Below are 16,215 nucleotides of genomic sequence, written 5' to 3' on the forward strand. Positions count from 1 at the left end.
GGGGGGCCCTGCAACTCAGGGTGGGAAGGGTTGTGGGTGTCTGGCTCCCCAGCTAGGCTTGGGGTAGGAGTAGGGGTGGGGAAAGGGGCAGAGAAACAGGAACTGGGTTGTCAGAGGAGTTTCTTTAACTCTCTACTCCTGGGGGAATTTGTGTGTGTCTGTCTGTATTGTTACAGACATACTTGCTGATAGGTATTTTGAAATAAATTACCAAAATAATTGAAACTGGCTTGATTATGTAGTGTTGTTTTGACAAATAAAATTTACAGAATTTTAAAATATTGTGCGCATAATTTTTAATTTTTGGCACAGAATGCCCCCAGGAGTAACATTTGAAGGTCTCAAAGGTGTTGAATGAAAGGCAAAGGCTCAAGAGAGTTCTAGATAGGTGTCAAGAAAGGAGCCTGTGACTGAACAAAACTAAATGCAAATTGTCTCTGACAGATACAATATTTGGGGCATCACTTGACAAAAGAAGGTCGAACATCTGACAACTCAAAAATTGCTGCTATAACTGAAATGGCTGCACCAACCTGCAAAGCTGGATTGCAAAGGCTATGGTCCCCCTGGCAGGCCTCAGCCACACCTTCTGGGCGTTGGGGAATTAGCGGGGAAGGTGCGCTGGCACGAGTCAGTAGCGCGCCCCTCAGGCAGGGGAGCGCCGGCACGAGTCAGTAGCACGCCCCTCAGGCAGGGGAGCGTCAGGGTAGGGGAACGCAGGCCCACCCAACTCCACTGCGTTCCAGCCCAGGGCCCTGACAGTGGCAGGAGGTGAGAATCCCGCCACTGGGTCAGCGGGGCTGTCCGCGCCCACTGACCAAACACACCCACCCCACGGTGTAGTTCGGCCCCTGGGCTACTTCCTACCCAGTCTCTCAGGCAGGTCACTCCGGTCCCTCCATCTCCTCCGGGCATTCCGCTGTGGGCCGTTCCGGTCCCTCCATCTCGTCCGGGTATTCCGCTGTGGGCCGTTCCGGTCCCTCCATCTCGTCCGGGTATTCCGCTGTGGGCCGTTCCGGTCCCTCCATCTTGTCCAAGTATTCCGCTGCGGGCTACTCCCGCTCCCCCTCGGTATCGGACTCACGCTGGCCCGGGCTTCAGTCAGGCCCCTCCAGGTCCTCTGGGTATTCGGCGGCAGGCAGCCCTGGTTGCCCCAGGTCTTCCTCATGGTCAGGCTCCTCCTTGCCCAGGGCTTCGCCTGGGTCAGCAGCAGGATCGCGAGGGAGCAGCCTGTGTCTGTCTCCCTCCCTGGTGCTCTCCTCACTGGGCAGAGGGCCCTGCCCTTTATACTTCCTGTCCCACCCTTCCCCTTCCGGGGATTGGCGGAAGCTTGGTCTGGCCCCGCCCACTCAGGCTGAGAGGGTGGCTCTTTACCCTCTGGTTCGGAGGGGAGCCACCCTGGCTCCCTACACCCATACATGTTGTTTGTTTTAAGAACAATTTCACTGCTTTCAGTGCTTTTCAGAATCTGAGAGGGCAGGGTGGAGCATGCTTACAGAAGTCTTAAAAGAGCAACACTACAATGCGGAAACTACAGAACTTGAACCACAAAAAAAGAAAATCAACCTTCTGCTGATGGCATCTGACTCAGATTTTGAAAATGAACATGCGTTAGTCCACACTGCTTTGGATGGCTATTGAGCAGAAGCCATTATCAGCATGGATACATGTCCTCTGGAATGGTGGCTGAAGCATGAAGGGACATATGAATCTTCACTGCATCTGGCACATAAATATCTTGCAATGCCAGCTACAACAGAGCCATGCGAATGCCTGTTCTCACTTTCAGGTGTGTCATAAATATAAAGGGAAGGGTAAATATCTTTAAAATCCCTCCTGGCCAGAGGAAAAACCCTTTCACCTGTAAAGGGTTAAGAAGCTAGGATAACCTCACTGGCACCTGACCAAAATGACCAATGAGGAGACAAGATACTTTCAAATGCTGGGGGGTGGGAGAAACAAAGCCTCTCTCTCTGTCTGTGTGATGCTTTTGCCAGGGACAGAACAGGAATGGAGTCTTAGAACTAGAATCCTAGAGGGATTCTCTATGTTTTGAATCTAATTACCCTGTAAGGTATTTACCATCCTGATTTTACAGAGGTGATTCTTTTTACTTTTTTTTTTTCTCTAGGCAAAACCTTAAGTTACAAAAAGACACAAAAACAGGAATATCCATTCCATTCAGCACAGCTTATTCTCTCAGCCATTTAAAGAAATCAGAATCTAATGCATATCTAGCTAGATTACTTACTAAGTTCTAAGACTCCATTCCTGTTCTGTCCCTGGCAAAAGCATCACACAGACAGAGTGAGAGGATTTGTTTCTCCCTCCCCCCAGCTTTTGAAAGTATCTTGTCTCCTCATTGGTCATTTTGGTCAGGTGCCAGTGAGGTTATCCTAGCTTCTTAACCCTTTACAGGTGAAAGGGTTTTTCCTCTGGCCAGGAGGGATTTTAAAGGTGTTTACCCTTCCCTTTATATTTATGACAAGGTAATATTGTAAACAAGAAACGGGCAGCATTATCTCCTGCAAATGTAAACAAACTTGATTGGCTGAACAAGAAGTAGGATTGAGTGGACTTGTAGGCTCTAAAGTTTTACATTATTTTATTTTTGAATGCAGTTATTTTTTGTACATGATTCTACATTTGTAAGTTCAACTTTCATGATAAAGCGATTGCACTACAGTAATTGTATAAGGTGAATTGAAAAATACAATTTCTTTTGTTTACAGTGCAAATATTTGTAATCAAAAATAAATATGAAGTGAGCACTGTACACTTTGTATTCTTTGTTGTAACTGAAATCAATATATTTGAAAATGTAGAAAATATCCAAAACTATTAAAATAAATGGTATTCTATTGTTTGTTAGTGCGATTAATCGTGTGATTAATCATGATTAATTTTTTTAATACTTTGACAGCCCTAATTAGTATTCAAAATACGTAGACATTTGCTTGACTCAGGATGCTGTGTCATCAGACGCAGCAAGTCTATATTTGCAAGGTATGGCATCCTGAAGAACTTATTAGTGATAATGGACTACAGTTTTTCTCCAGGGACTTTTGCAAAGCAATGCAGTTTTAGTCACTAAACTTCAAGTTCATTGTTCCCACAGTTGAACAGAATGGCTGAGAGAGCAATTCAAACTGTAAAAAGAATTCTTTAAAAAATCTAGCTTGGATAATACAGATCCCTATTTTAGCTTGGTGTACTATCAGAATACACCTCTGAGAGGATGAGGATTATGTACTCAACTCCTCACGGAAAGATGACTAAGGACCAGATTACAAACTTCATCACAGTTGTTACAACCCAAGCTGATACCAGGAGACCTACAAAGTAGCCTAAAATTGAGACAAGCAAAGCAGAAATATTTCTTTGACAAAGGTGCAAAATCTTTTTCACCTCTGGAAAATGGAGAGACTTTTTGTATTTGTCAAAAAGGAACATGGAAACCTGCAAAGGCGGTTGACCAACACACTGCTCCAACTGCTTATCTTGTTAAGACAGAGGAAGGAGATGTCTATAGAAGAAACAGAATTTGATAAGCATAAAAAGGATTGTGCAGGAGTATGAAAATATGGAACAAACAGAAACTGTGTCAACATAGAACTCAAAAATGCAAGCAATACCAGACCAGTCTACTGAATCTACTGAGTCTCAAATTGTCAGTTCAAATACGGGGGAAAAGCTCTGATACTCCTGTTACTACCTCTAAAGGCAGAGTGATAAGAGAGCTGGCTAGAGAAACAGACTAATTGTTCTAGATTTTTAAGGATTCAAATTAGATTTATGAGTGCTGAATTAAGGTGATATGGTTAAGTAAAAAAGTTGAAATTCAGTTACACTGTATGTATTTAATTTAAGAATAAAAGAGAGATGTGATGATAGTAGGAACTCTGGAGTAAAAACCAAAGTTATTACCTATGGTCTTGTATGGAGGGCATCATTATGTAACCTTATCGGCAAAAGCACACTGCATTTGTTACAGCACTTGTAGCCAGGCAGGCAAGCCTGGAATGTCTACCTGTATGGTTCTCAGTAATAAATGTACCATTTACTGTTATATAAAGTCCCCAGCATCTTTTTTTATGTTATAACAGCTAGTTGGCAACAGCTATTACAATGTCAGTACTGTACATGAGCTCAAGTCCTCTAAGACTAGACCTCCTGATTATCTGGCTTAGATCATATATGTTAGAGATGGAAAAAATCACCAGCTCAGTAAATCCATTCTCCACCAGCCAGTGAAATATACAGAGTAACCCTAATTCATCTCAAAAAGAAGAATGAGCCATATTGGTACAGAACATAGAGAGCCGATTAAACACTTTCCCCCATTTTATCATCCTCACATCCACTGCCCAGTCTTCTATGTATAATTGAGATTCTTTTATGTTTCTTGTGTTTCCTATAATTAAAGGATCTTTAGTGGAGAGAGGAAGCAACTGGGATTGCTGGAACAGGGGAGGGGAGATTAATAAAACGACTAAAGGGAGATATGATAGAGGTCTATAAAATCACGACTGGTGTGGAGAAAGTAAATAAGGAAGTGTTATTTACTCTTTCTCATAGCACATGAACTAGGGGTCATCAAATGAAATTAATAGGCAACAGGTTTAAAACAAAGAAAAGGAAGTATTTTTCATACAACGCACAATCTGTGGAACTCCTTGCGAAGGCCAAGACTATAACTGGATTCAAAAAAGAACTAAAGTTCATGGAGGATAGGTCCATAAATGGCTATTAGCCAGGATGGGCAGGAATGGTGTCACTAGCCTCTATTTGCCAGAAGCTGGAAATGGGCAATGGGATGGATCACTTGATGATCCCACAGTATTCTTGCAAGTAAGTTAAAGAAGTATGGATTGGATGAATGGACTATAAGGTAGATAGAAAGCTGGCTAGATTGTCAGGCTTAACGGGTAGTGATCAACGGCTTGATGTCTAGCGGGCAGCCGGTATTAAGCGGAGTGCCCCAGGGGTTGGTCCTGGGGCTGGTTTTGTTCAACATCTTTATTAATTATCAGGATGATGGGATTAATTGCACCCTCAGCAAATTTGCAGATGACGCTAAGCTGTGGGGAGAGGTAGATATGCTGGAGAGTAGGGATAGGGTCCAGAGTGACCTAGACAAATCAGAGGATTGGGCCAAAAAAATCTGATAAGGTTCAACAAGGACAAGTGCAGAGTCTTGCACTTAGGAAGGAAGAATCCCATGCACTGCTACAGGCTGGGGACTGATTGGCTAAGCAGCAGTTCTGCAGAAAAGGACCTGGGGATTACAGTGGACAAGAAGCTGGATATGCATCAGCAGTGTGCCTTTATTGCCAAGAAGGCCAACGGCATATTGGGCTGTATTAGTAGGAGCATTCCCAGCAGATTGAGGGAAGTGATTATTCCCCTCTATTCAGCACTGGTGAGGCCACACCCCGAGTATTGCGTCCAGTTTTGGTCCCCCCACTACAGAAGGGATATGGACAAATCGGAGAGAGTCCAGCGGAGGGCAACGAAAATGATTAGGGGGCTGGAGCACATGACTTATGAGGAGAGGCTGAGGGAACTGGGGTTATTTAGTCTGCAGAAGAGAAGAGTGAGGGGGGATTTGATAGCAGCCTTCAACTACGTGAAGGAGGTTCCAAAGAGGATGGAGCTAGGCTGTTCTCAGTGGTGGCAGATGACAGAACAAGAAGCAATGGTCTCAAGCTGCAGTGGGGGAGGTCTAGTTTGGGTATTAGGAAACACTATTTCACTAGGAGGGTGGTAAAAGCACTGGAATGGTTTACCTAGAGCGGTGGTGTAATCTGCATCCTTAGAGGTTTTTAAGGCCTGGCTTAATAAAACCCTGGCTGGGATGATTTAGTGGGTGTTGGTCCTGCTTTGAGCAGGTGATTGGACTAGATGACCTTCTGAGGGCTCTTCCAACCCTAATATTCTATTCTATTCAAAAAAACAAAAACACAACGATTAAAGGTCTAGAAAACATGATCTATGAAGGAAGATTGGAAAAATTGGGCTTGTTTAGTCTGGAAAAATGAAGACTGAGAGGGGACATGATAACAGTTTTCAAGTATATAAAAGGTTGTTACAAGGAGGAGGGAGAAAAAGTTGTTATTCTTAATCTCTGACGATAGGATAAAAAGCAATGGCCTTAAATTGGAGCAAGGGAGGTTTATGTTGGACATCAGGAAAAACTTCCGCACTGTCAGGGTGGTTGAGTGCCGGAATAAATTGCCTAGGGAGGTTGTAGAATCTCCATCATTGGAGATTTTTAAGAGCAGGTTAGAAACATTTCTGTCAGGTATGGTCTAGATAATACTTAGTCCTGCCATGAGTGCAGGTGACTAGACTAGATGAGCTCTTGAGGTCTCTTCCAGTCCTATGATTCCGTGATTACCTGTTCTGTTCATTCCCTCTGGGGCACCTGACATTGTCCACTGTCAGAAGACAGGATACTGGGCTAGAGGGACCTTTGGTCTGACCCAATATGGCGGATCTTATGTTCTTATTGGATTGAGGCTTCTGCTGTACCCATACCTGATTTTTTCCCATCTCTGGTTCATTCTACAATTGATTTGTAGTGTGTTTGGTATTAGTATGTTGTAGTGTTAGTCAGATTCACCTGGTATTATGTTAAAAGTTTGAGTTTGTAAGGTGGATTTAGACTTTATATGGGATATCATGTTTTGTCATTTGTTATTGTGGCAACTCAGTGGTGGATTTATTAATAAATTTTGGGGTTTACTATGTTCTTATTTAATTCGGTGTCTATTTGTTGGTAGGAAGTTTTGATTTAATTACTTTGAGTTTACCCCTTTAGTTTTAAAATTATTGCCTATTATGAACGGGTTTTTCCAAACAAAAAAATATAATGCTTTTGATTGAAGTCCCAATTCCTGATTAAATAAATGTTTTCTCTTGAGAGTTTTTAAGTGGTTTTTCCTGCTACTTGACATTCGTTACAAAACTGTGGTCTAAAGTAATTCCTTAGGAAAAGCACTGGAGTAGCGTCAAAGAAGAGAGCAGTACACATAGACATTAGAGACGGGGAAGACTCATTGAGTCCATCCTGCTGCCAATCCAGCATAGATTCCTACAGAACATTCTCTAGTTCTTTGAGAAGCTGAGGAACCCTATGCAATCTGATAGTGCTTTTTCTGAATCAGAATCTTTACAAAATCTGTATCTGATGGAGGTGTACATTGTATTTCTTACTGGTGTTTGAAGGCAAAATTTGGATCTTAGGGAAAAAAATTATTTCAAGCAGCTGCAGGCCAACAGATTTACAGTGTTCTTTTTCTCTCTCCTTCCACCACCTCATTGTCTGCCTCTGTTTGAGAACAGAAGTAATTTTTCCTTTAAGTTCTTAGGAGCAGGGACCATGCTTTTCTATTGGTACAGCACCTTGAAAAATAGGTCTTCAGTCCTGATAGACACCTTTGGGCACTATTATAATATCAGTAATAAATAATAACTCGGGGCTAGTCTACACTGGCAATGCTAAAGCGCTGCCATGGCAGCGCTTTAACGTGCCTTGTGTGGTCGCAGTGGAGCGCTGGGAGAGAGCTCTGCGAGCGCTCTAAAAAAACCCACCTTCACAAGGGGCGCAGCTCCCAGCGCTGGTGCATTGTCTTCACTGCTTTACAGCACTGAAACTTGCTGCGTTCAGGGGGATGTTTTTTCACACCCCTGAGCAAGAAAGTTGCAGCGCTGTAAATTGCCAATGAAGACAAGCCCTTTGTCAGTAGCAGTAGCAGATGTGGAGAGACTTAATTCTGTTTGGCCACCCACTAGATCAAGTACACAACTGCAGCATGCAAGTGAAATAATGAATCATAATGGTTGTGGGAAAGCTTATCTGAAAACCTCAACCAGTAAAAACATGGAGATTCCAAATGGTTTGAAAATTGAAAAATATGATTCCCTACCCACCCCAGCCTGACTGCCTTAAATTCTACCAAACTAGATATGATATAAACAGAGTATGGCTATGGACACTGATTATCCAAAGTCAAATTCTTTCCAGCCATTTGGGCCTTTTGGATGATATCACTGCTGTGCACTGACTACCATCTGTGCAGCTGGAATATTTCATTACCAAAAGAAAAAGTAAAATCTCTTTGCCCCTTATATTTAATGGCAAGTGCTCCTCCTGGTGGCAATTTAAAGCACAGCTGCTGTTTCCCGTCAGAGCCTGGCCTCAGAGAACTGCAGTTTTCCAGAGGTAGCCAGACTTCTTTGAACTGCACATTGCTTTAAAAAAAACTGATCAAGGAGCAGATTTAAGGAGCTGCTTTCCTCAGATGAGCTCAGCATCATTGACTATAGTTTAGCACCAGTCCATGGCCCGTCACCTGATTTTAATTCACTTGGTGCTGTTTACCCCCAAATCATTTTTTGCAATAGAAACTGAGTTGAAAGTGGCTGTTGGGCCCTACACCACTGCTGAAAAGTGTAACTGGGCTCACAGAAGAAAGGATCTGATGAATACAGGAACTGAAGTATATACAAAAAGAGAATATAAGAACAAACATATTCAAAATAATAGAGAAGGAGTTTATAAGCTTTTCCCTAATATTTTCATTAGTCCTCTACTAGAAACTATTTTTCTTAGTGGAAGGATAGGCTCAATAAATCCTTCTCTAAAATAAGATTAAAAAATTTTTTTTAAAGAAATGTAAAATTAAGGAGCCAGATTCTAATAGCAATTAGTCATGCCAGGCTAAGATTAATAGGCTATTGGGGCACTTCTCAGGATGTCCAAATTACTTTTACACATGTTCAGTAAAATACATTAAACTGTCTGGTATGGTGGCCCTGACCACCAAGCTAGATGTTTGACTGATTACATCATATCCATATTTGAGACTCTGTTATGATGTTTTTTAAAAAATTCCATGCACTTGCAAGCATTTCACTTTTGGGCCCAAAATAGGCATCAAAATAAGTGGCCAGATTTTCAGAAGAGCTAAATATATTGAATATAGAGATGTTTTGAAAATCTGTCCAGAGGTGTCTCAATGGGAGCAACTGGGTGCTGATCACCTTTGAAAATCTGGCCTTTATTTATGTGCTTTTCCGAAAAATTGCCTTTGTTTAAGGGCACCGAGCACTTGAAAATCTGACCCTAAATTCTTCTGAAAAATTTGGCTCTGTGCAAATAGACTTGGCACTCTATATGCCAAAAGGTGCTCAGCATGGGACTAACAGGGAATTGAAGATCAAGAGTGGTGTGCACTCCTGTGCAGTGGTATGGGAAGGCTTGTGTAATGCCCACCTGTACTATGCCTCCCTCAAGTCAGTGTTTTACTCTTACTTTCATTAGCAGTATGCAGAGGAGAGGAAATGTTAAAAACCCTTGGGTGAAACTGCGGCCCAAATAAGTCAATGGGAGTCTTGCCATTGACCTCAATGGGTCCAAGATTTTATCCCTTGATTTTTACTAGGTCTTCTGTGGGCCTCTGAGAACCTTCAGTGTATTGCAGAAAAATTAGGGATGGGAGAACCAATCTGGATAAAATAAAAAGAGGACAGGAGAAGCTTGTGGAAGGCCCAACTAGCCTTAATTGATCTCTTCTGCTTCCTTCCCTCTTTCAGCCAGAACAGTTTATGTAAAAATACCACAAGAGGGTATTCTCATGGTCTGTCTATCCTAACTTTAACGTAAAATTCATGAGGGAGCCTGTTATATATAGTTTCCAATCCAGTTTTGAAGAACCAAGAGGTTCAGATAAATGTGAAAGCCAAACTTTTGGCTGCATATCCAAACTAAACCCCAAACTTCTCCAGGTTCTTCAAGCACTAAGAAAATGCTCCTCTTTCATGGTGTGAAGTGATAGTGTTTAAAGTTAACTATTCAATTCAGCAGATACTTACTGTCACCATATAAGATTTTAATTGGTTCATATGTTCTAAATTTAACTGTTTTGATTTCACAGGTGCCTGCATAAATATCACCTACAGCCAGTGCCAAATGCTGCCATATAACCACACCACTCTAACATCAGTTCTTTCCATTGTCAAAAGCATTGAAATGGAAAAGTTCCTCAAGTTCTTCAGTTATCTCAACCGACTCAGCTGCTATCAACACATCATGCTATTCGGCTGTAGCCTTGCTCTTCCTGAGTGCATCAGTGATGGTGATGACAGGTATTTGGGAACTAAAATCAGTCAGTGAGTAGAGCCAATTGTAGCATAATACTGCATATCTAATCAGAACAAAACAGTCCTGAGCTAAGCCTATGGCCTTTTCATTGCAAAAATCCTGCTAGTCAAAGCTATCCCCCCCAGCATTTCTGCCTTACTAAACTGTCTTCAAGCTCTTCTGTTAGAACAAGCTTAGTATTTTTGCTGGGAAGAAATTAATTAGTGTCATTATAATAGTTTGAATAATTTGTGCCACAAGTTAGAACAGAACTGCAATGCAGTCAGGGGTTGCTTTCTTAGCACAATCAATGAAAAAGATATAGTAAGGGAAGCCTATCTAGTGGTCATGTGCCCAAATGGAGTGATATATGAATATATTTTAAAAACATACGTATTACATATATGTAATATGTAATTAAATGCATAAAATGTTATGAATAATCAAAGTAAAATTTAATAAACAAGTCAGGGTAAACAAAATTTACGGTTTCTAATGCAACAGTAACTCAGCCATGTACTACGTTTGTAGTGTTTTCTATTCTACTAATTTAAGAAAAATAAGATAAATATATTTATGTCTTGTGTATTTTATAGTGTATAGTTTATTTAGCAGCATGTATGGAATGGTCCTGAGTTAATATTATTTTAGGAACTTCAGCAATAGCATGTCCTGATTTTTACAATTAATTATGCAACTTTAATGTCCCATTCATGTAATTTTGCACTGACTTTCCTTTTTTTAAAGGAAAATAATGAGATCATTCATGTTTAATAATGTTGAAAATTAAAAGTGACATAAAGGGGGAAATAGGCTGGTGCCTTTTTTGTTTTTGATAAATACAGAAGGTCTGTAAAGTTGTTTTAGTTTTCCTTTTTAAACTAAAAAACAAACAAACAAACCAAAACCACAAACCATGTTTCTTACTCCTGTTTTTTTCCATTTGAAATTCAGGTCTTTGTACCAAGAGTCTGAAAGCCCAACAGTTGAGAAGGGATAGGATGTTTTGTCAGAGAGTTTAAAACTCTTTGGTTTTTGTTAACACCTATTTAACTTAATTGCCTAATGAATGCTTGAGTGAAAGGATGTCTGAGGGCTTGCCTACACTGGCAATTTACAGCGCTGCAACTTTCTTGCTCAGGGGTGTGAAAAAACACCCCCCTTAGCACAGCAAGTTTCAGCGCTGTAAATTGCCAGTGTAGACAAGCCCTCAGACATCCTTTCACTCAAGCATTCATTAGGCAATTGAGGGCTTGTCTACACTGGCAATTTACAGCGCGGCAACTTTCTTGCTCAGGGGTGTGAAAAAACACCCCCCTTAGCACAGCAAGTTTCAGCACTGTAAATTGCCAGTGTAGACAGTGTACCAGCACTGGGAGCTATGCCCCTCATGGAGGTGGTTTTTTTAGAGTGCTGGGAGAGCTCTCTTCCAGTGCTCTGCCGTGACCACACAAGCCACGTTAAAGCGCTGCCACAGCAGACCAGCACTTGGTTAAAGATTCCGCATTCCTGTTCCTCCACTTAAGGAGTGAGAGTTCGGAGGATACACCTCTGACACTCCTTCCCCCACAAAAAATCATCCAGCAATACCAGGGAAGGCTATGTTTAACTTTCCTGATAACATTTAACAAGTAGAAAAAAGATCCTCTTTATAATGTTATAAAGAAGTGAAAAAGGGCACAAACCCAACTAAAACAACATGTTTGCAGGTCACTTTTAAATGTTCCATTTAGGATTTGAAGTTCACACCCCTTTCTGAGAGTGAATGGGATGGGAGAGGGGTGCAAAGTTCGTAACTCAATGAGGTGGATGGAGTGGAAGGAGAATAAATTCACACGTTATTCTTTGTCTGAAGACAGCTTTCTGTAAGATTGGGGGCTTTTCTACGTGGGTGATTTAGCCTGTACTAACTTAAAGGCATGTCTATGATGGCAGAGTTACAGCGCTGGGAGTTACAGCGCTGCTCAGAGAACGCTGAAGAGAAACTGCGGTTGTGTGTTCACACAGTCAGCTGCCTGCGCAATAGCATGGTCACACTTGCAGCAGTATTCGGAGCTTTGCATTCTGGGCAGCTATCCCACAGAGCACCTCTTTCTCTTCTGCTGCTAAGAGTTGTGGGAAGGCGGAAGGGGTCATGGGGTATCCTGGGTCCTGTTCCAGTGCCCTGTGATGCATTGTTTTGCATCCCAGCAATCCCAGTGCTTCTGTCTGCATTTGGCGCCGTCTTTCAATGGTTTGTGTATTGCTCACCCTGCCTCTTCGGGGTGCAGGAATGGATCCCGAACTGTTGACCAGTATGCTGCTCGCTCTGACCAACACGTCATGAATGGCAGTGGAGTTATTCCTTAAACTACAAGGCAAGAGCAGTGTGACATTGATCTCACCACACACAGTAGCTACGACACGAGATTGTTTGTGGCATTCACGGAGGTTCTGACCACAGTGGAACGCCGCTTTTGGGCTCAGGAAACAAGCACTGAGCAGTGAATCACATCGTGATGCACCTCTGGGATGATGAGCAGTGGCTGTAGAATTTTGGGTGAGGAAAGTCACATTCATGGGACTGTGTGATGAGCTCGCCCCAGCCCTGTGGCGCAAGGACACGAGACTGAGAGCTGCCCTGCCATTGGAGAAGCGCATGGAGATTGCACTGTGGAAGCTGGCTACTCCAGACTGCTGCCGATCACTTGCTAACCAGTTTGGAGTGGGAAAATCAACCACTGGACTCAAGTTGATGGAAGTCTGCAGGGCCATCAATCGCATCCTGCTCCGAAAGACGGTGACTCTTGGCAATGTGTGTGACATTGTGGATGGCTTTGCACAAATGGGCTTCCCGAACTGCGGAGGGGCAATAGATTGCACACACATTCCAATTCTGGCACCAGACCTCCTAGCCACCAAGTACATTAATCAGAAGGGGTATTTCCCAGTGGTTCTCCAGGTGCTTGTGGATCACTGTGGGCATTTCATGGACATTAATGCAGGCTGGTCTGGAAAGGTGCATGATGCATGAATCTTTGGGACTGTCATAAATATAAAGGGAAGGGTAACAACCTTCCTGTATCCAGTACTATAAAATCCCTCCTGGCCAGAGGCACAAAATCCTTTTACCTGTAAAGGGTTAAGAAGCTCAGGTAACCTGGCTGGCACCTAACCAAAAGGACCAATAAGGGGACAAGACACTTTCAAATCTGGGGGCGGGAGAAGGCGGGAAAGGTTTTGGTCTGTCTGTTCTGTGTGCTTGCCAGACACAGATCAAGGAAGCAAGCAATCTAACTCCATTAGAATTAGTAAGTACGAGCAAGGGAAGCTTATTTTTGTTTTGGCTTGTGATTTTTTCTGTCCTGAGAGGAAGGTGTATTCCTGGTTTTCTTTTTGTAACTTTAAAGTTTGGCCCAGAGGGAAATCCTCTGTGTTTTTGAATCTGATTGCCCTGTAAGATTATCTTCCATTCTAATTTTATAGAGGTGCTTCTTTTACCTTTTTTCTTTATAATAAAGTTCTGTTTCTTTTAGAATCTGATTGGGTTTTTTTTTTAGTGTCCTAAAAAAACCCAAGGTTGGTCTGTGCTCATCTTGTTTATTCTCAAGCCTCCCCAGGAAAGGGGGTAAGCTGGTAGAAATAAGCTTAAGGGATCTCTCATTCGGGTCCCCACATCTGTACTCTAGAGTTCAGAGTGGGGAGAGAACCCTGACAGGAACACTGGCCTGTTCAGGAAGCTGCAAGCAGGGACTTGTGGCACGGAAGGCACATACCAATCTACCTAGTTTCCTTTTCTCTCCCTGCATCTGTCCTGCTCAGTGAATGCATGGCCCTGTGCCCCCCCCAACAACAAAATAAAGCTGCCTGCTCAAAATAATAGCCAGCAGCATGGCACAGCTGTCACCTCTGTCCCACCATTCTTCTCCTCCCCTCATGGCAGCATACCCAAATAATGAAAACATTCAGTTGTGCATGAAATTCAACAGGTTATGGAGACAGTGGTGACAGGGAAAAAAAGTTTAGTTAGTGTTTTCATTTTACATGAGGTAGACATGGGCATTGTATGCCCATAAAGGTACAAAGACTACAGCTCCCTGCTGAGGTATATGTGTCCTGTAAGATGCATTCATATAGGATAAGAAGTTTACCTTAGGTATAGCATAGCCATGTAGCTCTTAATGGCTTTTCACAGGCTCACATAGAAAAAGAATGGGAGCAGTTATGGTTCTGCACTGATTTTCTGAAGCCTTATTTGTTTCTCTGTGTACTTTCAGCATGTCTGCAGGGAAGATAAAGCAGAATCTAATACTAAGAAATAGCACAGGTTTGGTCCAAACATTCTGTGGAATAGCTGCACTCTTTGCTTCTGGCAAAGCACACAACTCCCTTCTACTCCTGCAGCACTTCTGGGGGGACCATCTTGGTGAATAACTTCACAGCATAACTCACTGGTCTGCCCTCTGCCTTTTGGAATAACACCATTCTCTGTCTCCTTGTCACCTGCCTCAGTGTAACATTATTGAGAGCCAGGGCACCTAAAGGGGATATAGAGGGGATTACTTTCCCGTTCTCTCCCAGATGGCCCTTATTAGTCCCTCTGATACCATAAAATCACCTCCAAGGCACTGCCTAAACTGCAAAGCCAAACTGGGAATATAATTCCTAACCATCTGTATCTTGTAAAGCACAACTGCAAATCCACACAGCATATATGCACACCCAGAAATTCCCAATCAAGCCTCCATGCACACGCCACTGATCATCTCTGAGGTCCCTTTAAGTCTGGAAAAGAATTTCAGGGAGGGGAAATGAGAAATACATGTTTAAAAATGCTATTCTAGCCTCTCTGGAATATGAACAATAACTGCTTGTTTTTCCCCCTACTCTCCTATTCTATGGCACCTGCAGCAGCCAGACCCTTAAGGACAGGGTCTTCATCAACAGTTGAGTGGCTGGCTAACTTGAAGAGGAAGAAACGGAGAAGTCAGGATGAAATGTTTGCAGACCACATTTCTGACACACCCCTGCCCCCAAATTGAAAACATTAGAGAGAGCTGGAGGTTGTATTTGGGGTCACAGAGGGAAAAAGACAGGAAGCTCTCCAGAGAGGGTGTTGAAGTGGCCAGAGACAGCATTGCCATGGCAAAAAACACTGTAGAGAAAGACAGGGACATGTAAAAGCAGCCTCTGGAGGCAATACAGATGCAGAATGATTTGCTGCAGACAATGTAGTGCCCCGGACACTACAGGGTACTGGGAATACCCTCATGTGTTCCCCTCTGTACCCCTGTAGCCATGCTCCCAGATGCCAGTCCACTCCCTGGCCCAAGCTCAGGGGAGCGAGAACAATTGCACCTGCAAGCCCAGCTCTTTCAAGACCCCACACTCTACACCAGGAGAGAGAAGAACAAGAAGATGTAGAGGCAAGGCATAAACTCACCTATGAACTGGAGACCTCCCCCCACCCACATTCTTTTGTTGTGCCCTCTGCTGCAGTGTTTCATTGTTGTTTTAATTAAAGGTTTGTTTCTGGTTGTTATATAAAATTGTTGTTTAATAACAAAACCATTAAATTCATTCATAAATAATCTGTAATCATAAATAAATGAATAAATTTTGCATGTTATAGGATTTTACAATCACAAAATAAAATAAGGAATGCCACAATGTGCCAGATTATCACCCCATAAAAGACACTGCAATGATCTTAATCCATTCACCAACCCTCTTCCCTGGGATAACGTGGATGTATAGCTGCATATTTTGAGGCCTGAGACTCAAAGATGGCCAAATGCGTGCTCCACTGTCATTCTGCAACTATTGAGGCCACTGACTTAAAGAGTTCCTTTCTTCTGTTCAAGTGCCTTGTGAATTGCTTAATTAGCTAGAGAAGCAAATTATAAGATGAGTGTTTCAGGATAACTAGTGTACTCTCCACACGATTAATGTCCATAGTAATCATGGGGGAAAAGTCTCATAAGAACATAAGAATGGCCATACTGTGTCAGACCAAAGGTTCATCCAGCCCAGTATCCTGTCTACCGTCAGTGGCCAATGCCAGGTGCCCCAGAGGGAGTGAACCTTAC

The 16,215-nt window shown here is 42.6% G+C and overlaps 1 protein-coding gene across 1 annotated transcript in view; it reads left to right on the top strand.

Annotated features, from left to right (window-relative positions):
- CORIN (corin, serine peptidase) overlaps positions 1 to 16,215 on the top strand; it is a 319,432-nt gene that overhangs the window by 99,823 nt on the left and 203,394 nt on the right. The window contains exon 4 of the mRNA XM_073342123.1: positions 9,942 to 10,152. Coding sequence (XP_073198224.1) covers positions 9,942 to 10,152 — 211 coding nt within the window. The remainder of the gene's footprint in view (positions 1 to 9,941; positions 10,153 to 16,215) is intronic.

Source organism: Lepidochelys kempii, chromosome 4 (assembly GCF_965140265.1).
Source record: "Lepidochelys kempii isolate rLepKem1 chromosome 4, rLepKem1.hap2, whole genome shotgun sequence".
Taxonomy (NCBI): Eukaryota; Metazoa; Chordata; order Testudines; family Cheloniidae; genus Lepidochelys; species Lepidochelys kempii.